The sequence below is a fragment of the Charadrius vociferus genome, unplaced genomic scaffold (genome assembly GCF_000708025.1).
Source record: "Charadrius vociferus isolate BGI_N301 unplaced genomic scaffold, ASM70802v2 scaffold210, whole genome shotgun sequence".
NCBI lineage: Eukaryota > Metazoa > Chordata > Aves > Charadriiformes > Charadriidae > Charadrius > Charadrius vociferus.
Genome location: NW_009646421.1, coordinates 1,825,502 through 1,853,366, shown reverse-complemented (window position 1 = coordinate 1,853,366; position 27,865 = coordinate 1,825,502). Strand labels below are relative to the sequence as shown.

The 27,865-nt window shown below is 40.1% G+C and overlaps 1 protein-coding gene across 1 annotated transcript in view; it reads right to left on the bottom strand.

The window, feature by feature from the left end:
• ENOX1 (ecto-NOX disulfide-thiol exchanger 1) overlaps nucleotides 1-27,865 on the bottom strand; it is a 156,861-nt gene that overhangs the window by 68,030 nt on the left and 60,966 nt on the right. The window contains exons 7-8 of the mRNA XM_009881070.1: nucleotides 15,878-16,090; nucleotides 410-516 (exon numbers count right to left, since the gene is read on the bottom strand). Of these exons, the coding sequence (XP_009879372.1) occupies nucleotides 410-516; nucleotides 15,878-16,090 (320 nt within the window). The remainder of the gene's footprint in view (nucleotides 1-409; nucleotides 517-15,877; nucleotides 16,091-27,865) is intronic.

Genomic DNA, 27,865 nt, shown 5'->3' with positions numbered 1-27,865 from the left:
AATCTGCTCTACAGAATACTTTTAAAAACAGATCACGATTACCCCTAAAAAGATATTTTTCAGAAATAATTCTTAATTTTATCCTTAGCTGAAAATATTGTTCCTAATTTCACTACTTCAGTTCATTATTTTAGGTAGTAAACATAATCCTCCAATGATTTCCCAAATTTTGCATGAAAAATAAAAACACATTGCTCTCTGTCTTAGTGTTATTTAATGACTATTATCATAATGAGAGCAATGGGAGCAATTCATACTGTAGATGAGACCGTATAATGGCCAGTTGATTAACAGCTAAAACGATAGCCGTAAATATTGCTGAATACACTATGTCCAGCTACAATCACACTCGTTCTGTGTCAATCCAGCTGTGAGATGATGGATAGAAAGTAATAATAAAATCACCAACCTCAGAATGCTTTCGCCAAATGTCTATGTTCTTTCGCTGGGCTTTCGAGAAATGGTCCCAAGCTTTTTGTCTGGTAGAAGCGTTGAAAACGGCGACAATCTGCTCAACTTTGGTGAACAAGGAAGTCAAACAAGACAAGCAATTTATGTTGTGATCACTATAGAGAAGCAAAGCAAAGACACTAGGAGTCTATGGATGATGTCATTACTGAAACAACATCATCAATATCCATCCAATGATGTGTCTTTTGTACTTACATTTTATCAATGTTGGAGATGTCTCCCTTCAAGTCTGTCTCCATAACTTTAGTCTACACAACTTATAACTATGTACCAAAAAAACACGCATGCAGCTGCTTCCCCGTGATGTCTGCTATAGCTCTCTGCGCAGCCACGTGCCTTTGCATGTGTGGCTATAGGTGTGTGACTACAGAAATGACACTCAAGGCATAAACCTGATGCAATGTTCCCCTGCGGCAGCTGCCTACAGATGAGCAGGCTGTGCAAATGAAAGCATGAAAGACAAGCAGGCTCTGCTTTGAAGGGTGACTGTCAGATAGAGGGAATTTTGTCAGCAGACGGGAGGGGCTGAATCATACATTAATGCCGCATTCTGTAGCTGCTGCTTCTCTTTTATTTCATATAAATGGGCTCACCTGTGGTAGATCACTCTGTCCGTGTCCACGGCCTATGTATTTTTATGTACATGAACAGTCGCATTTTTGCGTACAGAAGATGAAGAAGAGATGTGAAATGGGCTTCCCTCATTCAACTCTAACAAATTTGTTCTGAAGCTAGACATCAATATTTATGTCAATTACCTAGGACAATTAAGATCCTTAAGTTTTTAGCTACTTCTTCATCCTAAATCAGAGACTTTTCTCCCAACACTCTTTTCTTTCTCTTCGCATCAGTTATAAGCAACATTGTCCTTCCACAACAGTGATCTGCCTAGAAATGATTTGACCAAGATGTAAATTGCTTTAATCCCAGTCAACTGCAAGACTACCAAGAAATACAGATTTTCTACAAATGACCTGGGCTGTGCTCCTGAGAGAGTAGCTGTGCTGACTTATGAAATCAAACTGAAAAACGCTTCAACTCTTTACAAGGTTCTTGGCTATTTATCTCTTTAGATTCCTGGGCTGAAATGATGTCCACTGTTCTGTAAAACTGTAGCTTGCAGCACGTCCCTCCCACCTCTTTCATTGAGAAATGGTGGCAGGAGTGCTGTAATGCCCTCTGATCTGGTGTCTCATCCAGTTGATCGATTGCTGCTCTCCTCCACTAAAGTAACAGATGTGGAGGACCTTATTATACATAACAAACTATCTTTCCTAAAATGGTGAGCCCACCCAGTAAGTCAGTTATGTATCTTTCACCTCTAGATCTGAAAGTTACCACCACTTGCTTGAAATGGAGCACATTTCTTCTTGACTTTTTTTTTAACCACTGTTGCAGGCTGCTTTCAGCTTCAGGAAGACTACAACATTTTGAATCACATATGGAAGTTTTTCTTTGCAATTGTCAGGGCTGGTTAACTAACTTCTAAAGCCATAGAAAATAAATGTAGTCTTTTAAAATTAATACTTATATGTAGTTTATACCAGAAGGTACCTCAAAACTACTGGGATGATCTGATCCATTTGTGACCCATCCAAGTTTTAACAGCAGATGTGATAATTTCAGCCTATTAGAACTTGCTTGGAGTGAAGGGTAGGTGTGTTAAGGAAGTTATGCTGTGTATATTTATTCAATTAATTTGAAAAGAATGAAAATGCTAAAGCACTCTATTATTATATGTATAGAAACTGAGGCTAGAATTTAATTACTAACGTTGTGTTGGTGACCCAGGTGCTCAGAAAATCTTGCTTAATTAACAATCTGTTTTTAGTTTGCAAGTGGAAATTCAAGTAGAAAAGATTCACAAAGATATGAGGAAGAGCTGGTTTGCCATTTTCCACTAATAGGTATTAATAAGATCATCTGAATTTTGAAAAACATTTGAACTTTAAAGTGTTTAATTTCCATTCTGTGAACAGGTGCTAAGATTTATCAAAAGTCATTATCTGATCATTTCAGAAACTCTCCTCAATGGAAACACAAGCTAGGAAGATGTCAAAGAGTTTTTCTTGCATAACTGCAGTAGACAAAGTGAGCAGAAAAAGGATCCCTTCCACTTACCTAACTTTCAGGCATTAAAAAAACTGAAGGAGGTAGGATACTATAAATACTAGATGCTAAAATTCAGGGCATTGAAAGAAAATTTATGCAATAGGCAGCTAGGGATAATAAAAAAGGGAAATGTAGAGGAGAATATGAAATTAGTACATATCCAAGACCAACATCCCCCTACTCTGTATTCAAAGAATGCACGTACAGCAATTTCGAAATACATAGCAAACTAGGCTATGAAGTGTTACAAACACCCACAGGTAAGACCCAACCTAAAAGGTCTCCAAGCATTACGTTAGAGCTAAAGAGCAGCCAAGGTCATGGTTTGGCAGTACAGGAAAGTGGCTTCACATCTCTTTGCACTTCATCAAAATCCTGCGTTCATGTGTTATGAGATGGCAATCCAATACAAACCCGTTCTGCCAGTTCACATTTGTTCGTAGGTTAATTCATGTTGCATCAAGATTAATTTGTTCTCCCACAGACACCCCAGAAGCCTAAAGCTGGCATAACTCCTGTTCTCTGGAAGACAAGACATAATGTACCCACGCCTGATCAGGATCAAATTTGTATGGATATGTGATCCAGCAGCACACAGTCCATACGGATGGTAGATTCATCCCTAAGGGGGCAGTCAGGGGAGTTTGTGTTAGCAGAGAAACTCTCCAGTTAACTCACTTTTCCTCCTTGTCTGGGCAAGATTTAGCCAAGGAGAGGCTCCAGATTTTGGGCTGATATCTGCAGAATCTGAGTGAAGCGGTTGTTCCCGGTCTCGCTGCTGACCATGGTTTTCAGAATATTTCCTGATCCCGAGAAAGATATTTCCAAAATGAAGTAACAGATCATACCTATCTCTTCAAGGCACCTTGAACTCTAGGATGCACTGTACTGTCAATTGTGACTAGTAAGTAGAATTATTAAGTAACATGAAATATTCATTGTCAAACATCTGTTGGTAAGTTTCATTCACCGTATGCAAAGCTGTTTCCTGACTAAATTAGGGTTTAAAAAAACACATTGTTCTGGAAGGGTCCGTACCACATCATTGTTTTTCCTATCAGTATAACTCACAGGATGTAAATAATTGCATCTTTCCTAACAACTTATTCTGTGGCTGGTAATTTATGTGGCATGTTTCAGACAAAGGATTATTATCTAATTGTTTTTCTGCTCAGTTATAAATAACTAAAAAGACCCAAACAACTAAGCCTAGAGTGATATGCAAGTGTCAGTGTTTCACAAATGCAGTGTAACTGCGATACACTTTCTTAGAGGTGCCAGCTCATAGAAAGCACATTAAATGAAAGTTTAAACCTCAGTTTCTGTTGCCATAAAGCGTGCTACCTGAATAGGGTATTGTTATCAAGTATAAACGTAAAAACAACCAGAAAAACTAGGAACAACAGCAACAAAAATCCCTTAAACGATGCCTGTAGAAGTTGCATACAAGATTGGATTAAAAGGAAAACTAGAATTCACTCGAGGGCAAGAGAATATTTGACATAGGATATTTGAAAATGATACTAGCTGAGAACAGAAATAAATGAGAACCAAAGTGTAGTCTGTAGATTAAGAGGTAGGGAGAATACTTTTACCCTCCATTACATTTATCAAGCAGGCTATTTTAAATACATGATTGAGTGAAGGCTGAAATTTCTCCTTGGGTTCAGGAGACAAGAAGTACTCATTTTTCCTTTGCTTATTACGTTATCAGATGCCATGCATACATGATTATTTTTCATTTCTTGTATGCAATAATAAAGAACGTCAGCAACCAAATGTTTTATAATGCCTTACAATACAAAAAAGAAACAAAGTAGAAACTGAAACACAATGTGTTAAAATAAAAACATAAGTCTTTGCTGGCAGATAAAATAATCAGATTTCACGTAGAATTTCACTCCAAATTCCACCAATTAGGGGTACAGGATGAAAATGGCTTTGCACTAAATTACTGTAAGTGCAAGAGTAGAATATATGGCAATTTAGCTCAGAAAAAATCTGTAAGAGTGAGACAGTTGACATGCAGGGTAAAAGAAAAATTCCACCCATAAAATTACAGTGTAAAGGAAACTGTTACAGTAAATGTATAACATGCTTTTCAAATATAGATTCATAGCACAGGGAGGATACAGAGTTGGCGTGGTTTGGGTCAGAAGCCTTGTTGCTGAATTCTGACTAAGCTGGAGTCTGCCAATTGATTTGGCTCCAAGCCCAGCAAACCAAGGAATTACAGTAGTCAAGGCTAGGTGCTGTAAGTGAATGAATTAGAGTCTCCGGGTCAGTTTTGGATAGGCAAAAGAATATTTTTGGCAACAGTCCTGAAAGGCATTTGGTGCCATACTGAATAGATCTTAGCATTAAGTCCAAGGCTAAAATTGCATGTAGGCAAATGACATGTGACATCAGTAAGAGAAATGGTAGACAGAGAGACAAGAGAAATTGCAGAGTGATGAAAGGATTACATTTTTTTTATTAATCTGGGCCAAACCCTCAGTCTCTTGGTTATGGTACTGTTTACTTTCAGAAAAGAATTTGCCTTTCACACATTTACAGCTGAAAACCTGCACCCTCTCCCTGTTACCCAATCCACCTGCCACAGAGGGAGAAACAGATGCGATTGCCATTGACTGGTAGAGGAGGAAAACATAGAGGTTGGAAATATCACCCTGGAGAAGACTGCAGATAATGCAAGGGATGGGTCCTAAAGTAAAGCATACTGCTGGTCATCAGCTGGATATGTAAGTAAATGCCATCACAGATTTCTATAACGAAGACGCAGATTTTGACAGCTGTGTAAAATGACTCATCTGCCACAAATAAATGGCAAGCTTGTTTTGTTTTGGTTTCTTTGGGGGGTTGTGTTTCTTTGTTGGTTTTTTTGTGGGTTTTTTTGTGGTTTTTTTTTAAATAAAAAAAAGAACAAAACACCACAAAACCAGAAAAAAAATCCATGGGTATCAAAAAGGTGAATTGTTGCTGCAATCCATCAGAGAAGAGGAGGCTACTGTTTGGTCTCCTTGCTGCCTGGGTGGCTGTAGGTTCCTTAAGACATAGTCTTAAGACATGGCATGATAAAGGAGAAAACCACAGGACTTCTCTATTATATCCTCAAATTCCACCTTTTGTGGACAGACCAAGAGAATGGTGCCTCCAGTGATTTATCTCCCAAATCGTTTTGCTGTGTGGAAAGTTAGCTCGCAAGGCTGCCACTCCTCAACTTGCCCTACTGCCAACAACTACACCTGTACTAGCAATCAAAACCAGCTAGGGACCATTCTCGTTCCCTGAAACCAACTGGCCCAACATGCGGAGAGTCCCTGCAGTGGCAACCCTTCTCTCTCCCCGAAAAGATGCTTTTGGAGGAGCTACTTGGCCTGCACCAAACCCTAAACTGTACCCATTTTCTGTGGGAAAATGCTACTTGGCCCAGAGCAACAAATTCCTTACGGCTGAACAGTATGGATCAGCCTGATCTAGCTCAGCTTAATTTACTCCTACAGTAAGAGGCAGTGGGTCACCTTTTACCAGCAGCCTTGCTTTTTTGCTCTTGTCCTGATGCAGGGGTCTCAGTGTTGCCGAGAGCCATTACAAGGCTTACCAGAAGAAGAATGATGTTCTCCTCTTCTCTCTACCCTGTCTCAACCACCTGAATACTAGAAAGAATGAGAAAAAAATCTAAGTGTCCTCTCCCTAAATTACGCTATATTATTTCTACATTTCCCTTTGACTGGGCATACAGTGTTTGAGACCAAGAGGAGATTTGTCTGGGTTGATGGTTGATTCCCTGTCCTCTTCCATCTGACTCAGACTGGTCCTAGTCAACGTGCTTGCATGGGTTATTAAGAGGCTGAGTGACTGTCAGTGGTATACACCTGAGTGATGCAGGAAGACATATTTTTTCACAATGCAATAAGCAGATACTTCCACATAGATGAAGGACAAAAAAAAATAACCACTTACACCACAGCACAAATCATAATACCTGGACTTGTAAAAACATTGAACCTCAGTGTCAGCAGCTGTTGTCTCTCTTTCTTCATTCAGCTAAGACACCCAGTGAGGAAGAGCAAAAGATGGAGCATTATGGGGGTACTGAAAACACCCCATTTTCAGGATTTATACTGAAACCTGCACAGTGACTTGCCTGAGGTATGTTTATCAACAATTCATAGTTCTAGAAATGGAAGAACACTCCTTGTTATAATTTGAAATAAAAAAACCAACACACTCTGATTACAGAGAGCCTAGTTTATCCTGCAAGGTATTGCTAGAAAATCTGTCTACAAAATAACCTTTGAAAATCTTTTAGGTTGTGAAACGTGGTTTAATTTACAACAAAGAAACTGACAGCTTGGTGTAACAGCAAGTGCTGGCACTGTGCCATGTGATAAATCACTTGAACTCAACAAGACCACTTCAACTCCATGTCATTTCTCAACAAACAGGAACCTGACATCAGGCCAGCACAACACACTAGGGCAGGTACAAATGTACAGTACCTGCTCTTTTAATGACACCATCTCATATTACAGAACAGATTTTATGGACCCTGTGTTGACATCCAGAAACAAACCTAAAAAAAAACCCCAACCACCACGCAACCCCCCCCCTCCCCACTAACTCAAAGAAAGATTAAGCGAATGCCACTTTCTTCATCAGCTTGAGAAGATTATAAGCCATCCTCAATGTGCTGCATTTAATTAGCTGTTCTCATTGTTACTTATGGTAAGGCAGACTCTTTTTTCATTCTCAGATTTAAAAATAGCAAAAGTAGGAACAACTATTTTTGTAAGCCTGTCCAAAAAAAGAACCCCAAGGGAACTCTGAGATGAAGGAACATCATAAATGTGGCTGAACTCTGGTTCAGGTCCCATTAAGTGAAGGGACTCTTTCTAAGTAAGAATTGTCCAGGGATCTTGCAGATTAGAATGTTCCTAGGAGATCACAAGGGCTATATTTGTTTTGGGCATAATATGGTTTCTTTTGCTGAAGAAATAGGATAGAGAGGTGGATGAAAAGGCTTCAACAGCCATAGCCTTTTCTGGCAACCAAAAAATAAAATTGTCTCACACATCTTATGTGGGGACTTCTCCATTTGTTGCCATACCTTATGTTCCCTTGCCTGCCATGACTTGTCCCTTTCTCTCTTTGTTTACTGCTTCCAATCTCATCTTACTTGTGTATTTTTGTTCCCTCTTTCTGTGTGTGTCCATCTTTCCCTCCCACATAGTCTATCCCTTTCCAAAACAATTTTCCTACCCCCATAACACCTCTGTCACAAACTACACCACTTGGGACAAATCCAGTGATTTGACAAGAAGCAAGGCTAGTGCCTACTGAAGGGAGTAAGTATTTCAACCATAGTTGCATAGGGTTATTCATGTTCATATTCATATTTACAAGGTTTATTCATTCACTTGTAAGCAGCCTGAACAGTTTTAGATGTGCAAGCCACATGATATGCGTGTGCAGCTGACTCAGAACACCTTTTGGGTGAAACCTCCGTCCTTCCTCCCTTGCTCCAATGTTTACTCTCATCCCTTATTGTTCATTTTCACACAACGTTTACAGTTCAGCTCTGTGAAGCATCGGGCCCTCACCTCCATCCCTATTCAGCAAGGTGGCTCAAAACCAAGCACAGATTTCCATGTGATTCAAGCACATGCTTCTTTGCTTTGAACCTTGCTTCATCATCTGGGAGATCCTGCGGGATCCAGGCAAGTGGCATGAGTTGTCAAAATGGGGGCTTAGACTAAAATCTTTTGTGAAGCAGTGCTTTTATTTTGTTATAAAACACCATGCATATTTAATGGCCTACACTCAAAAAAAAAAAAAAAAGAGTCTTAAAAATAACAGAGGAAGAGCTTCTGTTGAGATTCTGGCCACGCTTAAATCGATACCAAGATTCCTATTGACTTTAGGTGGAGTGAAGGCTACAGACAATGGAAGGAATGAAGAAATTCAAAGAAAATGAAGCACAAAGGAATAAGCTATCTGAAACACTACACGCTGCAACCACAAAGGGTTATGCTGCCAGAAAGTCGGGAGGAATTATAAGAATGCAAGGTAAAATCGAAATGGAGTCTTTCATCTCTATTCTCTGCCATTGCCACAGCATCCTGGATAGAAATGCTTTTGAGAACATGTGTACATGAGATGGAAAATGGGAGGACAAGTGAAAAAGAATAGAGATACCCAGCTGAGCTTCACTGGACAAATTATCAGTACAGAAGCAAGCAAAGAGCACACTGACTAAATGAGCTAATCAAAAGGGACTGGATGGATTGTGGAGGTTATTTTGTATTTAATTTTTTTTTTTTAGAAATACATCAAGGTAGAAAGTAATAGTGGCAACTAATGACATGAATGATTAATGTTTTTATTTGTATTATAGTGGCATTCTATGACACCAACTGAGACCTGGGCTGCACTGTAAAAACACATTTTATGACTCAACCTCTTTCACAAAGAGCTTAATGATGACCTAAAAATTGCACATAAAGTAAGCTCATATTTTTGAATTAGTCACTGGCAAATGAAAGAAAGACTGTAAGACCGGACAATTAAAGAGCAGGAAAATCCTTTTAAAAGTTGTTATTAATGCAGAGCAATTGAAAGAATACTTGGAAAGCATGAATGTATATAAAAAGTATGACTGCTATGAAAATTTTAACCAGCATGCTTTCAATATCTGTAATGAAACTGGCTTCATTTTTAGTACTAAAAGAATATGCTAAAAAGTGGAAGGATTATTGGGAAAAAGGACTGCAGTACAGAATTTAAAGCAAATCAGATAAGATGGTGATTTTAGTAATCACCATCATATCATTGTGAATTCTACCTTTTCTAAAGCAAGAGAGCAACTTTTGAAGTGAACCTGTAATGAGAAAAACAAAACTGAACCCATACCTTTTTTGAAGAAAGCTCAAAAAGGATTTTTAACAGTTTTCCTTCCTTTTTTTTTTTTTATTAAAAAATCAGATTTTATCTCTGAAGGCACTGATAATGTTAAAACAGATTAAATCATATCCAGAGAGATCAGAGAATGAAAATGAACAAACCAGAAGAGAGGAAAATTTTATTCAGTCTGCTGAGAATGCATTTCCCTTCAGAATTATTTAACTTCAATTTATTTTGGGTGAGGGTGGGGGAGGAGAGAAATTTATATCACGTACCTACCAGCTATTTGAAAAAAAGTCAGAGTGCTCTAAAACACGACTAAAGCCGTTCAGTAGGAATGGAGAGAAAACTCGAGGTGACAGTCCTGACCTTCCCAAGGAGGGGGACACAACACACAGTCTTCTCTCCAAATCTTTGATTCTCCTTAATAACAGCCCTACTGAATCAGCTTAAAGATATATCTAACTTCATATCCTGTGTCACAAATAAAAGGGCTAAGGACACTTAGCAACAAGCTAAGCAGGTAAACTGCGTAACCTCGTAATTCCAGGTTTCTTTGGCTTCAGGACTTCTTGAAAGACGAGTATCTCTCTGTTTTTACTTCCACGTACACCTTTACATGCAACGCAAGAGCATAGGGAACCGAACAAGCTCACTAGCAGCAGAAAGGAGTGGTAAAGCACCCTGTATATTGAGCCGTGGAGTGAAAAATAGTTTGTCTCGATAGCGAGATGGGAAGAATAACTACGCAATGACTGGAACTGGACTATGGATCTCGAGATCATTTTCAAAAAATCAAAGCAGGCAATGGCAGGTAGAGTTGTCATAAAATTCTGGCTGATGATGCTGTCTACTTGCTTTAGATGGTCCCTAATACTTCAGTCGCTCTGGTTGCTTCCCTGCTTCCCTCCTCACCCATAACAGCTCAGTGCTGTAGTGTGCCTACATAGGAGCTGTTTGATTCAGAGCATCATAGCATATCGCTCTGATCACAGCTCCTTGCAACGCGGGGATACCACTCACAGGCTTTTCCTCTGCCATCATCATGGCTTTTGTGGCAAAGGTACACCAGTGACATAATTAAAATTGCAGTGCTTTTTCTGACCCTCTCAGAAGACAGCTTATTGTCCGGGCAAACACATTCTCACTGTGTCTTTCCTGCCTTTTTTGTCCACAGATATGAATCCTTGTATTTTAAGACTTCATAAGTGGCCAAAAACTACAACTACTGACCACAGTTAGAACTGTACCAAGAAAAAGATCCCAACATTTTCTTTTAAGTTAGTGGAAAAAACTTATTTTACAATTTACAAATACTTCAGCGGTACGACTGAAGACTGCACCCTGTCACTTGTATTAACACATTAAACTTTGCAACAGTTCTGCTTGTTCCTGCTTATTATGATGGAATGAAATTTACTAGCTGAAATGGAAAAAAAATGGGTCAGTATGTAGCTTGTCCACCAGATCCCCTGGAAATATCAGGTTTGCCTGCTGGTGTATACTGGTCCTGAATAGTGAGTGCTGGGGATTCCTATACTGGATCGCCACTCACTTGACTAATGCCAAAAGTAGGGTTGTCACTTAGCCATTGTGAATGAAATTCAGGATGGCAACCTTTAAACATGTCTAAGTGATTTAGGCAGTCTGTGTTCCATGTCAAAAATTGACTGAGAGTCAATGAGCTAATTACTGCTTACCAAGGTGGGGTGAGAACCTGCAGCACATCTCTTCTCCCTGATGTCAGCTATTGCACAAAGGGATCTCAGGGTTGCTGGGACATGCCTTCCCTTTCCAGCAACCTCACGTCCACCAGGAGGTAAGGACACATCCGTGATTAGTTACACTGGAATAAATTACTCTGCAGGTTTATATTCCAGCTTGCCCTGTAGGACGAACTAGGCATATATCCACACCTTCAGACCTGCATTTTGACATTCAGGCCTTTTACACAAGTTCTAACCTCCTGGTTGGTCATTATCTGTAATCAACTGTGATGGGTTCAATGTCAGGCGTCCTGCAAAGTACAAGGGAAGGGCTTCACACTTGGGAATGCATATAAGGCCACTGCCTTAAGTAGCTGATGGACTACTTAATATGATATTGCATCCTCTGGGTGGGAACGTGCCATAGATACATGTAGCTCTTCTCTGTGTTCAGCGCCAAGTTATGGGAGGCAAGGAGACACCTCCCTCCAGCTGGCATCATTCTGGATCAGGTGCCTAAAAGCCACCCTAAGGAAGGTCAATATTGCCTTTCAGACTTCACCATTTAGAGCACTCTTGGAAGGAAGCAGGCTTAGATTCAGTTCCTTCACTGGCATTCAGGATATTGAAACGTATCTTTCCAAAAGATCGTCCTGGCCCCTAGGCACCAAAATTCTCTGAAGATAAAGGAGAGAGTGAAAGTGAAGGCCACCATATGACAAGGAAGCAATCTGGCTGAGGGACTCCATGATAAAAACCACCCTCCCACTCTTCCCCCACAGGCAGGCAAGAAACCGATTCATAGATTCTGATGCGGACCTGGTGCCTAAGTCCCTTGAAGATTCATCCATTAGTAAAATTGACAAAAATGACCAAATAAGTGAGTGCCATTAGCTGCTCAGTACCCAGCCGTGGGGCACTTCTGTTAATTACACTGTGTATCTATCTACCTGTGTACTGGAACACTTCCACCCCTTGTGTGTCTGACTCTTGAGATATCAAATTAACTTTTGAATATGGGATTTTGGATGTGCACTCATCTATAGGTACTTTTGAAAATGCTGTCAAGGGACAGTGCACTAAATAGTCTGAAGCCTCAATAAGAGGTAAACGACATTTCCAGCGCATGGAGGAGAAAGTCAGAGGAGAGAATAGCAGCTTTGGTGTAGTCTGAAAAAAAAAACAGCCCAATGCGGATGTCTCTAGGGCTTCCATTTTTCTTAAACGTGAGGATCAACATCTATAAGCCTTAGGCTGAAAAGGTAGTTTGGGAAGAAATGAAATGGAGATACATGGAAAGTTGGGGAGCAGCGTCACATGTCACTGTGCTGTGGAAGCAAAGTGCAAGAATTCAGAAAGCAAACCGCAAAGACACAACTATTCACAATCCCGAAAAACTATCCATATTTTAAGCACAGATTCAAATCTAGAAAAACTAAGTAATTCAATAAAAAAGAAGGAAGTGGGCATTTTTCTCTATATATCCCTTAAATAACTGAAAAACCACCACACCACGGCTAAGACTCCCTGTAGAACTTAAATCAGGGGCCGTAAATTGGTGGTGTGACAGCAGTAATACACTTTATTTCACTGATTATCCTGGCACAAGTACCTTGGTCAGGTAATTAATTCACATGCTGAACACTTGACCCAAATTTTTAGGGGTAATCCGCTTGGTAATCTTCTAAATACCTCCAGGCAGAAATTTGTAGCAGGGATTTCAATACCTGTACTTCTTTAGTAGTTGGGCCATAAGCTGAAATGTTCTGGCCACACTAATCCTCATTAATAAGAAAGCATTTTATACTGAGACCCACATAGACAGTGTGTGTGTTCCAGGTGAGTGCACTTGAAGCCCATTTTCTTTACGTAATTCTTCCTCACTCCCCATAATATTCACTGCTACAATGCCAGCATTTTTAGCTTAAATCCAAGTTCTTCCCTTGTGCTATGTCCTTCTGTATCAAGACTACACACAATACGTGGGATTAATCTGCTCTGAACAAGGCGCGTAAAAGTTGGACATCTGGTTCTGAGCTAGGCCCCCTGCGAGTCCTCTACGGGCAGCAGAGAGAAAATGGTGTCTCCAAGAGATGATTCATCTCGTTGGAAGAGCACCATGAGGTCGGTCTGATGACTCATCCCCTAGAGATGCTTATTGTTCTCTGCTGACTGCAAAGAAAACCCAGAATGGTCAGCTTGCAGTCAGACATCTGACCTAGTTCATGACAGAGGAAGGCTACGCGGTATTTTAAAAATACTGTAATATTTATGTCAAATGGCCACACAGCTGCAGCATTACACTAAACTTCTGGATACTTACTGCAGAACAGCAGAAGTGTTTTTTTGCCACTCTGCAGAATTTAATAAACCCCCCCCCCCCCCCCCCCCCCTATTTTGGACATCTAGTATTTTCAAATTCTTCTTCAGAAAGCAAGTGTCATATTGTAACCAATTATATAGGACTGTGGGAAAACAATGGAAAAGGACACATGAAAAACATTCCTCAGATCAACTCAAATACAGGAAAATTCTTGAAAAAGGGAAGCTCATTTCACAGTCTCCATGTTTAGCAATCTTAGGCATATACACGTTTAAAGCAAAACCATCATCCATCTGTTCGTAGCAAGTTTGCAGAGAATTTTAATAAGACACATTAATGCTAATAATGGCCAATGTTTATGATGTTTATAAAATAACCAATGTGGAGCATCTGGAAAGCTCATAAAATTTGTTCTTATAAAATCCAGAGTGTAACACCTTTCCCTGAGGCTGGTTTTGGGTTTTTTTGCTGACCTTGTCCTCCTATGCCAGACCTGTCAGAAACTCTCTTCTTCCAAGCATTGTTGTGCTGTGGCACTCTGAAACTCATGTTTTGAAGCTAGACCTATTTCTGTTTTTGTAAATTCAGCATTCAGCACATTACAGGAACAAACCAGATAGCCAAAACTGCAAGTTTCCACCTGAAACTACAGGGATCTCTATTTCCAAGTGACAGATGTTCTACAACAGTTGGTGACAAACGGGCTAATTTAGACTGATTTAACTAAAGTTCAGCCTGCTGACAATGGGGGAATTTTTTAATGCAGCTGAAGAAGGCATTTCCGAATGTTCGTGCTGGCTGTGGCGCACAAAACTACAGAAGCCCTGGTGTGAACTGAACAGCATGGCCACGCGTGGTGCCTGCATCTCTGCCCCTCACACTGCCTTTTTATTGCTGAGAAGGAAGATGACATTGCCTAGCGAATTACCAAGGGAATTAGCTGGTCTTTAAAATTTATTCACTGAACATGCATCCTCAGAAATCAAGTGCCTTTGGCCCGGAGTCTTTTTTCCTAAGTTCAGGCATCTAAGCCCTTAAATTAGAAGGACACATGCCCTGGGGTGAATTAGTCTTCCAAGATGCTGAGCTCTCCATCTTCCTCAGGCAGGAAGCTTCCAGGGGCTGCTCTCCTAGCCCAGGCAAGTCCATCCAAGCTACTGCCTTCAGCCCTAACTTCTGAAGGATGACCACTGAGGGACCAGAAAAATATCACAGAAAAGCCTTTAGGGCTTCTTTTTTTAATGTAAAGATTAGGGGTGTGATTCAGAAATTACAGAGTAACAACTGCATTGTCCTCCCTGTGGTAAATTGTCTTGGATTTTGTTTTTAGCTTGCATATGAGACCTGGCTTCAGGACCCACCCTCTGAATATCATAAAGCCTCTTGCCATGAGTAGACATGTTAAAACCCAGCAACAATGAAATTAGTTTCCTTTCTCCTTTCTTCTGGTGTTTTCTTTTTTTCTCCTTTTTTTTCATCTTCTCTTCTCTTCTCTTCTCTTCTCTTCTCTTCTCTTCTCTTCTCTTCTCTTCTCTTCTCTTCTCTTCTCTTCTCTTCTCTTCTCTTCTCTTCTCTTCTCTTCTCTTCTCTTCTCTTCTCTTCTCTCCTCTCCTCTCCTCTCCTCTCCTCTCCTCTCCTCTCCTCTCCTCTCCTCTCCTGCCTTCCCTTTGAAGAACACTTCTAGGCAAGTATCCCAATTATTATTTTATAAGAGAACCTCATTAAGGTAACTTCATTGATTATATTTCTGTACTAAGGAAATAGCTGCCAGCACTAAATATTTAAGGCAGTTTATGTGCCAAATTAATACTGGCATTGTTCAGCCAAGCAGTCCCAATGCCAGCAGCAGTATGGCATATTCTTCTGCTGTGGGGGTGGCCTGTACGCTGTGAATATATCCCTAAAAGTTGCCGAATCCTACTTCCTTTTACCTAAACCCAGGCTAAAAATATAACCTAATAGTCCTCTATTCTGTAATTGGCCTAGTTAACTAGCTGCAAGGCGCAGGCTACATATCACTTCTCTCCACAAACGCATGATCTTGGCTCAGAGCAGGGAGGCTTCTGTCTGGTCCGTTCCTGAAGCCTGATGTCTACGCAACAGTAGACATTATGCATAGAGCACGTCTTTGTCTATTAATAAAAAAACTACTGAAACTTTGCTCACCTTGAGAAATAAGCTCTTAGGAATGGTCCTTGTTCCTCCATATTGCCACAGAGTATGGAATAGGATATGAAGTAGAATATGACTGCATTGCAACTACTTACCCCCAAACAAACAAACAAAATGATAAAAAAAAAACCACCACTACCACCACCACCACCATGTTTACAACAACACTGGACAAAAAGGAGCTACTTACATTGAGTGAGGATCCCCGTTAAGGCATTTTTGAAACTCTCCTTGGCTTGCTCCATTTCTTGCTCATGAGCGGCCTTTTCGTTCATGAGCCGGCGGACGTGGCTGTTGGCCGACTGCACCATCGAATAAAACTGGTTTGCAGAGCGACGGTTCACCTCGCCACGCTCGATCCAGGTGAGCAGCACGGTGATGGCCTCTGAAAACTTGCTATCATCTAGAACAATCAAAGCACAGGTTTTAAATTGCAGGCATAAATATCCTGCCAGGAACACATTTTCTGCTCCATGTCACATTAAAATCACCATAAATCCTGCTTGCAGTATATCATTTTGGGCAACTTTTGGGTCCTTTGTTCTATCAGATGTAGGAAGCCAATACTGCCATGTGAAGCCACATAAATCTTCCTTCAAGACTTGTCTTCTGCTTATTTTAATAGCTTTCTCACAACAAAAAGCACACAGCACCATCACCCTCCCCTCCCTCCGCTTCTTTGTGTCCTGACTCCTTGCTTTTAAAAACCTCTCCCTTAAGCTGCTCAGTGATATGAGATGACCTTACAGCAGGAGTGAGGAGACCTCTGTGTTACCGGACCCACTGAGGAAATGAAATATGTCTGTGTTAATCTGCTTGGCTGAAAGCTCAGTCTTGGATCTTGGGCTCAGCCGTACTTTTGTCAACAGATTTTGCTAACATCACATTCTTAATTAATGAACAATGATGAGGCTGAGCAATTCCTCCTCGAAGCACTGATTAATTACAAGGAACTGCTTTGAACAGATGATGTGTCTGTATTTGTTTTGTATTTTGCATTTGTCTGTGTTTTGGTTTACATATTTTTTTAATGGAGTCCAGACAAATCCAGGCAAACACCTGGATTGCAGCTTTATGTTTACCATTCAGGTAACTAAAGCTATATTTCTCTGCAGAAAGATCGCCAAAAATGGTGGCTAGATTTTGTGCACTCCTTCCCCAAGTAATCTTCTTTCCTCTGACAGTGCTCTCAGCTTCCTCGGAAGACTCTTAGCACAGCATCCATTACACTTCTGGCTTCATCAGGATTAAGAGGACACATTTCTTTTTAAGTCCCATTTAGGCTGAACTGCAAGAAAATGTTATTACAACAGAGTGTCTTCCTGTGGCACCATTTCTGGGCAATTCGATCTCATTTTTTCCCCAGGATTTTATTCTATAAAACTTCCATTTCCCAACAAATCATTTTAAACATCTCATCTAGTCCTTGTTGGTTAGATGTATTTATATATATTTTAGATGGTAGCTATACCTTTCTATAAGAGAAGGCATGCAGTTATGGTGGGGAGAAGTAGTATAGTTACAAACAAAAGACACTTCAAATGAAAATTGGAAAATATTAAACCCAACCGTGTTACACAATACAGAAATGTGGGACACAGTTTGTAAGACTCTGCTTTCCGTGTACAAAGAATAATGGAACAGTAATTCTTAAGTGACGATCTGGGCTTTTATTCTGAAGGAGTAATCACTTCCCTAAAAGGTGAGGAGCACAAAGTACCGAGAGGACAAGTGACCTGCTCTGTGCCCACAACCTGTGAAGAACAGATTTTACATCACCTGATCTTTAGTATCTTATTAACTGAAACATGCTTTCAGTTATAGCAATAGGATTTGCTCTCCACAGCTGGATAGGCATGTTCACCCAAGATCCCCCCGAAAAAATTTGCAAAATAAGAGCATCATAACACCCTCCCTTTGTACAGTGATGCATATGTTGTAACTTTACAGTAACATATGATTCACCACCATCATTCAATAAGTAATTGACTCTGATGAGGAAGACTCAGATGGGTATCTCTTCTTTCCATGTTGTCCCCTTGGATTAGACTCTAGGTCCTAGCTTTGCTGGATACATACATGGCAGGTACGTATTAAATGGCTCTAATGAATGAGGTTGGCTAAATATGGGCCTCAGAAAAGCCAAATGTAAACAAGACTCGTGCAAAGCCTCTTCATTGCAGGAAAACACTAGGGTAAGGCTTTCCATGCTTAGGTAAAATCTTCAGCCTTCTGAAATAAATGGGAGCTGGTTGTCACAGATCCAATACAGCCAACAGCTCATCCTTGGAACATAATGTTTATTATAATTACAGTAGTCAATAAGAATAACCTGTAATGGCTTCTGGCAATGTTAGCATGCAATTTCCAACAGTCTGTACAGTCAGGTCACCCTGCCGATGGCACTAGCCTGTTAACACCAAGGATGCAGCTGATTGTGAGTAGAGAGTAACTACAGTTGAATCTTCCTCCTTTTTCCTTCTAGACATCATTATCTATATCATCACACATAATTTATCTCCCAACACTGAAGTACCATTTAGAGTAAATTATCCCATTCAATCCAGGTCAAGATATGAACAGCAAAGTTGGGAGGAATGATACACAGAAGCACCTCTGAAGACGTGCACCGTGACCTGTGAAAAAACAGTGCGCAGAACAGAGCGAAAATGTTTCGTGGAGATGCATGAGGAAAATCAGTTGCATAGAACCATTCTCCTTTTTTCGTGCTTTAATGTTTCCCCAGTACACAGCCACATGTTGTTTTGCTATAGAGTCTACATGAAATTAAAACACCCCTCCTCTCCTTTTGTTTTTTTATCGGGCACAGTTGGTGTCTGTAAGGGATGTTCATAAACATGCCATCCTTCTGCCAGATAGATTCAACCCATTTAAAAGGACATGCTGACAACCTGTTTTCAACATACTATACTGCCAGGGAGCTGCAGAGGTCTGTGGGCCTGTTAGAGTTAATTCATGGCCCTGTACTAGCAGGAAAAAAAGCAACCTTGCATTGGTAAACATCATTGATTACATAATTAGAAGATACATTAAAAAATGTTAGAGGGTAATATATGCACAAGAGGAACACATTAGTTAATAAAATCTTTTCTCTACAGTTTTAAAAATTTCCTTATTTCACCTTAATTTCCAACTTTTATATTCTTGAGTTGACAACTCAGTGACTGGCATAAGATTACTCATTGTAAATTAATTTTCTTCATCCAGAAATCAGTGACTTTCTGAGCAATCAGAGGTTCACTTAGCAAATGGGGTTTTTATACCAGACTGTTCATTTATTTTTTATTTAGCAGACAAATAGTAGAAGAAACGCAGCAATGGAATCTAATTTAAGCAGAGCATGAACTGCCTTATGATTGCAGCCTTTCATTAAAAAAATAAAACAAAACTCCTAATTCTGTTCAAAATTATTCCCTTGTGGTAGGATGCACATAAATATAAACGGTTTTAAAACATATTCTTAAAATAAATTCCTTTATATAAGACATGCTCCCATACGTAATTGTTCTTCTAAAATGAGCACACAGCAAATTATTTCTTGCAGTTAAAGCTTTTTTCTCCTCCCAGTTACAGCATGTTTTAAGCAAATAAGGTAGGATTCGTCTCCTTTATTTCAACATCTGATTTACTAACCCCAGGCTCGTGGTGCAGTCAATAGAAAGAGACGGACACTTGTTGGACAGGCTTCATCAGTCCTGTTTTAGCTGTCTTTTTGAGGGTGAGGTGAACTGTGCCACAAAAGTACCTGCTTCCCTCAACCAGCTGTAAAGGGAGCCTGGGGTGACCCATTGATACATAGACATCTCCGCAACAAACGTCTACATTTGGTTAGAGTAATCCCAACCCTTAGACAAGTGCACCAGTTACAGAACTGGTGTACAGCGTTTGTGTACCTGCCTTGGGTTTTCAGTTATACTGCAAGCTGTGATGCATGCCATGTCGCTTTAATATTACCCATCTATTGAGGATGGCTTGCTGGGTGTCTGTCGAAAGAGATTTCCAGGTGCTGCCAGACTCAATCACAGGCCTCTAGAGATAAGATATTTCAAATTCCTCTTATATCAACTGAAGATATTTGGCACTTAAATCCTAGCTCACCGCTTAGACGAAATGAAATAGAAAGAAAAGAAAATGCATCCCTAGAGCTGTGTGGGAAATTGTCAACAAGGATATTTCTATTAAAAAAAAAAAAAAAAGGAATAATTGTTGACAAACATTTTGCATTTTTCTGCTTGTAATTTGACCACCTCTAAGCAACCCCAACTGGCATAAACTTTTTAACAGAAAAAACTATGACAAGAACTGCTACAAAATGGAATACTGGGAAAAAGCGTTGGAAACAGAGATTTTACTCTCAGTTTATGGAGTTTCCCTGGTGTAACACAGGGCAGAATTCAGTTTAGAGTAATCTGAAATGTTGTGACTATTTATCTCTCAATGTTAAGCACCTCCAGAAGGTGCTTTCACAACTTGGGTGACGGTGTCTAAGGCCTTAGCCATTAGAAAGGAGATAGACTAATCCATCACTCTAGCCAGGCATTCAAACACTCTTATTACTATGACTTTTACATTTTTATATATATATATAATGTATATGTATTTTTATATATTTTTACATATTATAGATACATTAAAAATATAGCTAACTTTATACTTCTGTATTTTGAGAGTGACATTGTCTGGTGGACTTCTAGCTAGGACAAGATCAAACACTGGGATACAGTTGCTTTTAGCCTTGTTAGTATCTTCCCATCCCTGGACATTCTCAAATGTTTGAAAAGTATCAGAGAGAATTCACATGACACTTGGAGCCTGTCTAAATCACCGCAATCCTTCTATGTTGTCCTATGGGCCATGGTGTTGTCCACAGTCAGTGCATTGTCCCTAATCTTGCTCCCCTAATGCAACCTCCATGGCTTGCAAGGAGATGCTGAAAAGACAGAGCTGCTGTTCTTTATCCTGATGACTACACCTAGAAAGCTCCTGTGCTGGCTGTGTATGTTTTGTGTTGCATTACTGATCTCGTTTTCCTCTAGCCCTTCTAAGATGGGAAGGGGTAGGTGTGTCCTTATGCCAAGTTCTGCATAGCTTTGACCACTAGAAGTCCAGTTAAGAAACACCTCTTGAAGGCATTATTGTGAGCACTGGGAACGACTGTGCTGCAGCGCATATAGAGAGGGGACGAGTCACGGGATATGTCCCATCTATTTGACTTTGACTAACAGCCTGTGCTCTGTCAGCTGTAGCTCAGACACTGGCAGATGTTGTGTCTGCTGGCTCATCCCCACCTGCTCAGCACTACCCCTGTGCTTACAGTTACACTGCCCTCAGGTCTGCCTGGAGCTGCTCGTCTGATCATACTCCAGTTCCAGTTTGTCAAACTGGGCCCAGTCCAGCTATTACAGGAAAGCCGTAGTGGCCAGTTCAGGATGCAGACTTCTTCACTCCACGTAACTGCAACCAGAGGAGGATGTATGGCCAAGGTTACCATTAATCTGACTTCTGATTTAATAACTTATTAGACTGTAACCAAGATTTCTAAACTACAAACACTGAATTCAATACCAAAAAATAATAAATCACAGCAGCTGACTGCTGTGGGTGAATCAGGTCAGGGAAAAGGTTCGCTAACCTCTCTCATCAGCAGGTTCAGCCCAGCTCCCCTGTGCATCAGGAACAATTTGCTTCCCAGCACATGCCACTTTTGGTACCACAATGACGACCTATTTTTCTCTTGGCTTAAGAGCTTCTCCTGCACAGAGTGCCTGCCACTGACCTAGAAACACAACTCTTCAGCTACTACCCTCACCTTCTTTTTTTCCCCTGCTCAGACACCTTATATAATTGTGCCATGCAATACACACATCAGTCTTGTACTTTTGGGATTAATAACATTTTTAACCCAATGGCACTGCATAATAAGGGAGAACCAGGGAATACAAATTCTTACTGCCAAAGGGTTATTTTAAAGAATGATTAATATCCACCTTGCTATTTCTTTAATAGCCTTAACTGTATGCTATAACCAAGAAACTTTTCCAGTTATGTAATAGATGACTAGCTGAAACTAGATTTGATAAAAATATGCACATAAGTTTACTAAAAGATATCTTAAAAGGTACTCTCCCCCCTCTTTATCATCAAACTCTTTCTTTCAAATTAAATCACACAAGATTCTTCCAGAGGTGGGTGTTTCACGTGAGACACAGGAACCCATTATCTTATCCTGCTGATGCCATTACTTCCAATAAAAAGTAATTATGAAGGTACTGAGTTTCCTCCCTATTCCTCAAAATCACATCACAAACTTTCAGATCGACAAGCTGCAATTTCCCCATTCTTAGTAATTAACGCGAGTCATTTTGCAGTGTGGTACATTTAATCAAGTGGGTTTATATCAAAACCTTAAAATTTGCATTGATACAATATAGATTAGGTGAAGGAGGACACTTTTAGTAATGCACTTAACAGTGTATTACTTCTTGTAGGCTTTCAGAGGGAGGTGCCCAGGGAACTGGGTTACCAGGCTGCCGATAGTTGAACCCACCTCTGCCAGCAGAGAAAAGTGCCCTCGCACCGTGCCTGCTCACAGCCCCTGTGTGAGGCTCTCGGAGCCAGATGTATTGTGTCACAGCAGATGTCAGCAGCATATGGAAGAAGGAAGGAGAAAATGATGATCTAAAACTGGGGAGGGTGAGTGAACAGATTTGATGCTGAAGCGCCGAAACATGTCTGTTGTAGGGCTCTGTCCTGATATACCACTAATAAAAAAAAAAGATCATGCTAAAAAAAGGTCTGGAGTCTTTCAGCAGCAATTAAACCTGGCATTCATTGGATTTGTTCAGAGTATCTCGGCTTTGCCTCCTCTTCTGACGTAGCCCTGCACTGAATTCGATCCTTTCTGTGTGAGATTTGCCTCTCTGGATAACCGCACCGCTTCTGCAGCGCTCTGCAAGTCTGGCTCTCGAGTGCAGAGTGATAATGAAAGCACCATGGTTTTCTTCTCAGTGAAATATCCTATTTCCCAAGCAATTAAATGCTGTTTATATTTCAAACGATGTGCAAGGGTTGAGATTGTCAGGCTTGATGTTACCTGAATCTTGCACAAGATGCATCCCCGGTTAGTTCATTCTACTGTAACTGCCATCTATTTATTTAAATTTCCAATCTGTTCTCTCTTCAGGGGATAATACAGTGCCTGGCAAAGAAGCAGCTTCTCATTTTTTCTTTTTTTTTTTTTTTTTAATGGAAAACCACATGAATAACTTCCCTGCCTTCATAAAGAAACACTATATTTAAAAGGGAGGTAAATTCCAGGGTATTGTATATAACTTGCAGATATTTACATTTCCTTTGCTCAAAATATTTAAAAAACAGATAATCAGATACGAAGAGAAGTCTTTGTTAGATGGTGGAACTATTTAACTACCTTCAGCAAACAAGACAGATGTAGTATTTTAAAGGAGCTTATTTTCAAGAAGTGATTTCTGAAGATGATACCATTAGGTACAGATATGCTTGAATTAAGAATACCATAACGTTAGAAATTCTGCTTTGAAACGCAAATGTTATAAGCACACAGATTAAAATGTTTTGTTCCAATGTACCTGACAGAGCAGTGTTCCACTTAAGGATAAAAGGTTCAGCCTATCTCCAGTTGTGTGATGGTCTGGGCACCACATTGCTCAACCGTTTATAAAGCACCCAGGAAAACAGATGTCAGAGTATGCAAATCTGATCCCAAATATCTACTGACACATCTCATTGTGCAGTAATAATGCACCTGACTTAATACTGAGGAATTACAATCTCAAAGACACAAACCAAACAAAATGCTGCAATGAACCAGAATACAAGAAGGTCACGTTTTTGTAATGCAATAGCAGAAGACACAATATTATGCTGGTTTTGTCAGAACAAGGACTCAGGGTCTATTCTTAAAGGCTATTACGGGAAGCAATTCACATTTACACTTCACTGTAAAAGACCTTGGTTTCCCAGAATTCACATCTATGAATTTATTGAGATGTTTCCTCTAGGAAACACAGATTTTCACCTAAGGCAGGAGGATGCCAGAAAGGAGGCCAGAAGTTTCATTAACCGGAGTTACACTTAGCTATTATCTTCTTACGAGGCAATCTGAGAATGGTGTGATGAAACTGTTTGCAATGTCATGACAAATTTTGGAATATTTGCATCAAAAAATAGATTTGAAGAGTACCTTTCAAAAAAGTTAGCAGTTTGGAAGGTCAAAAAAACCACCTGAACAAAAATAACTTGTCATGCAAAATTAAAGCGTGGTTTTATTTTCCCAACCAGCTTGCAACATAAAATGTGTGGTACAAACCTAAAACTGATCAGCGTAGCCCTGGTATGAGAAGGAGCTCATGTTCTTCCTCATGTTACCCATCTAGTTTGAATGCTGCAGCTCATTTCATTCTGATAATCCAGGCTCAGGTCTCTTCTGCCTTCTATGTGCTGGACTCATGGAAAGTGGGACTCTCTCACAGGAATGCAGGAAACAAATTTAAATCAAATATTTTGTGACAAGTCATCTTTCCAATGCAGGAAATCTCCTCTTTTATGAACTACCATCTCCTTGGCTTTTTCTCCTTTTGGCTCTGGCTGTGACCAGCAGAGAACATCACTAGCAAATTCTCAATGTCCAGCAGCTCAAAAAAATGTTTAATCAATGTGAGTTAGTAGTGTAGACCTATATTTTAGAGTTACAGGCTCAAATCCATGAGACCTACACCCAAGATACTGGCAATATGCCACTGCCACACAGTGAAAAATGGCAATAACAAAGCACCACAGGTGGACAGAGAGAGGAACAACATCACAAGCACTTACAGAAAAGAAAAGTGAATACACTCTTGGCTAACAACATGAAAGGTGCAGAAAAAAATATCTACACTGCTAGCAAGGAAACAGTTATGAAGGATTTCATTTGCGGGACCCTGAAGACCTAAATGGATAAAAAAAGAAAATGGGAAAAAGGAAAAGGGAAAAATGGAAAAATGGAAAAATGAAAATGAAAATGAAAATGAAAATGAAAATGAAAGGGGAAGGGAAGGGGGAGGGGAAGGGAAGGGAAAAGGAAAGGGAAAGGGGAAGGGAAAGGGAAAGGGAAAGGGAAGGGAAAGCGAAAGGGAAAGGGAAAGGGAAAGGGAAGATACCCAAAACCAGCGCTGTCTGCCACAGTCTAAAATGGAAAGTGGTGAAAAATTGCGCTGGTCCACAGTTTGATGGGTTTCCCTGATTTCTTCATAAATCAAGTGTTCAAACCAAGTTATTTTCAGATATGAAGGGATACGACAGTCCACAGAGAGCAAGGAATGGACAGCAAGTCATAAAGCCTCATGCTCTTGCAGGTGTGGAAGGCCCCAAAAGCAGAGAGTTCCCAGCCCCAGTCACCAGGCAGTGCAGTTTGAGAAACCAGCTCTTTTTTTCTATGAAGCTCCATACCAGTAGAGACTACCTGGCTGAAATTTTATAATGAACTTCAGTTTCCAACTGGCATAAAAGATTCCTCTATACTCTCTCACCCACTCTCCTCTACGGCAGTTACTCTTGACTTCAGCACATGAGAGGAATTGGAATATACTGACAACACTGGGGCAAGAGTTTCCAGCCAAGTCTGGTACACAAAAACGATGATTTCTTTAAGTCTTATGCTGCAGTCTGCAGAAGGTGAAAAAAGATATTGTCACCTCTGTTATAGACTCAATAAATATCTAGACCACAACAGGGGACTGGCTGATGAGCCTAGTTCATCTCTGCTCACGGTCACATTTCCTTGCTGTCAGGAATTTCCAAGGTTATTTTGACAACAAAAGTTGTTTGGATTCAGACCAAGTTGTCTACATCTGTGATTGCAAAGCAGTATCTTGGGATGACAGATGTTTAGCTATTTTGGCCTGCTTTTCAGCTAGTCTTGCTCAGTGAAGTTCTCGAAGCACCGCAGGAGCTGAAACCTGCATGCTGGGCATCTGCAGCTCTGTCTCATGAGCTGGCAATAGAGCTCAGGAGTGTTTCGAAGTGGGTACCATGGGGAGGTCATGACTTTCCTTAAGAAAACAACTGCAAAACATCTGCTCAAAACCCAATCTTTCAAGGTAAATCCTGACAAAAGCAGATATATTTCGATCCTTCTTTTCTTTAGGATGAATAGTCCAGGCTTCTGTAGCAATGTGAATCTGGTGATTATCCAGAGACCTGAGATTGTGACCCAAGGTTTTTTATATATATATATATGTATGTGTGTATGTGTGTGTGTGTACATATACACCTTCTGTTAGTTTCACTGAAGTCCACGTTTAAATTGTGAGTGTATGATGACATGACCTGTCCTTTGCCAGAGTTAAAGAAGTTTCTTTAGTGTCACTTTACTTCCGGTTTTAGGACGTCACAAAGGGTTGATGTGGTGAATCCATGTTGCCCAAGGGAGGCCATAATGTTCTACCCCACTGCCTTATAGATACTGGTTATGATGCCATAGGAAAGGTAAAGCAGACCAGTATAATGACAGAACCCCACCTCTGCTTTCTAGAGTACCTAGTACAGGAGACAAGTTACAACCAGTGAGAAGAGAGGGGGCTTCTTTGCATTCTCCAGCCCCAAAAATCTACACAGATCCAGGGCTGGTGCCACTAATCTCGCTAGAAGGCAATTGCAAATTAGCAAAGTTTTAAAAATCGCAATATGTTCTTTTGCTGGATTTTAATGACTTTTTATTCAATAAAAAACAAACTTATCATTCTGGTTTCTTAATTTATTATATTTAATTCAGTGTGTTTCTGAAAGTTTGTCTGTATTTCCAGAGAAATAGACATGCACATGGTCTTGGTACATATCGTGCTCAAAATATTTCTCTATTAAACTTGTGCATATATGCCAAGATCTGGTCAAAAGTCCCTCAGGAGAACCAAAGATCTAAATGTTTGGAATACATTTTAATTAAGTATGGAAACTTCCCAGAATGAAAAGAAAAACCCTTCTAAATATAGACATCTTAAACATCTTGCAAAAACCCACATTCGGTTGCCTCAAGCAATGGCTAGCCATACGGAAGAAATTGTCCAGACTTCTTGCATTTTCTGGCTTAGTTCAGGAAACCTCTAGGCCTTACTACATAAAGAAAAACTTCCCTATAAAAGACCAACTCCTAAAATATTCAACTGAAAACAGATCCTGGGAATAGATTCATCTAAATCTCTCTATTGTATTGTATAACCTCTAGAGGAGCTGGACTGGAAGCTAGGTAGGAATTAAAAATTCTTGTATTTGGGCCTCTTTCCTCCTTTTCTCCTGGTCTATCAATCCATCTGGGTTATTTTACCAATCTCCCAGTTACTTAATGAGTTATTTAATAGAGGAGTGTATGTGGTGAGAATATCGGTCAGCCAAACTAACAACAGACCGAGGCAACAGTGACAACAGCGATCAATGCAGTACTCAAAGAGACAGTAGGGTGCATCTCTGCTCCATGCTCCAAGGATGCAACACTTTGCACTGTCCTTCTTCGGCTTCCCAAACATGTTTCACAGTTCGAACAGAGGCCAGTGTGTTGACAGCTAGATAGTCTAAGTCTAATCTGGGTAATTCTGAAACAGTGGCAAGACTCACAGTTTCTTGTGACCTGGCACACAGTAAAGTAACGTGCTTGGCCACCACGTGGGGAAAGAATGCCAAATACAATTGCTAAACACTTAATGAAAACAAATACAGCTCTAAGGGGTGTGAGGAGCTGTTTGCTTGATCTTGTTTTAACATTTCTTTACTAAGAATAATTTTATTTCTTTTCTTTTTTTCTTTCTATGTTAACTATTAAAGACAGGAATCCTTGAGCTGCACCCCTGAAAAATATTAACTTGGTAAATGTACCTAGAAAAAAACAAACAAGCAAGCAAACACATACCAAAACAAGACGCTATCTTGCACAAGTAATTCTAACCCTAAAGAGGGAATGGAAGAATGGATGGTGTGTGTCAGAGATAACTTGTACCACTGCATCTGAGGGGCACGTTAAAATGCAGCTCACGAGGGCAATTTAAATGGCAGGAGTTGGGACAGTCGCATGCATGCAATGTAGTAACATATCAGTCAAGGAATAGAGGTGTTTTAAGAATAAGGCCTTCAACAGGAAGGATGTTTC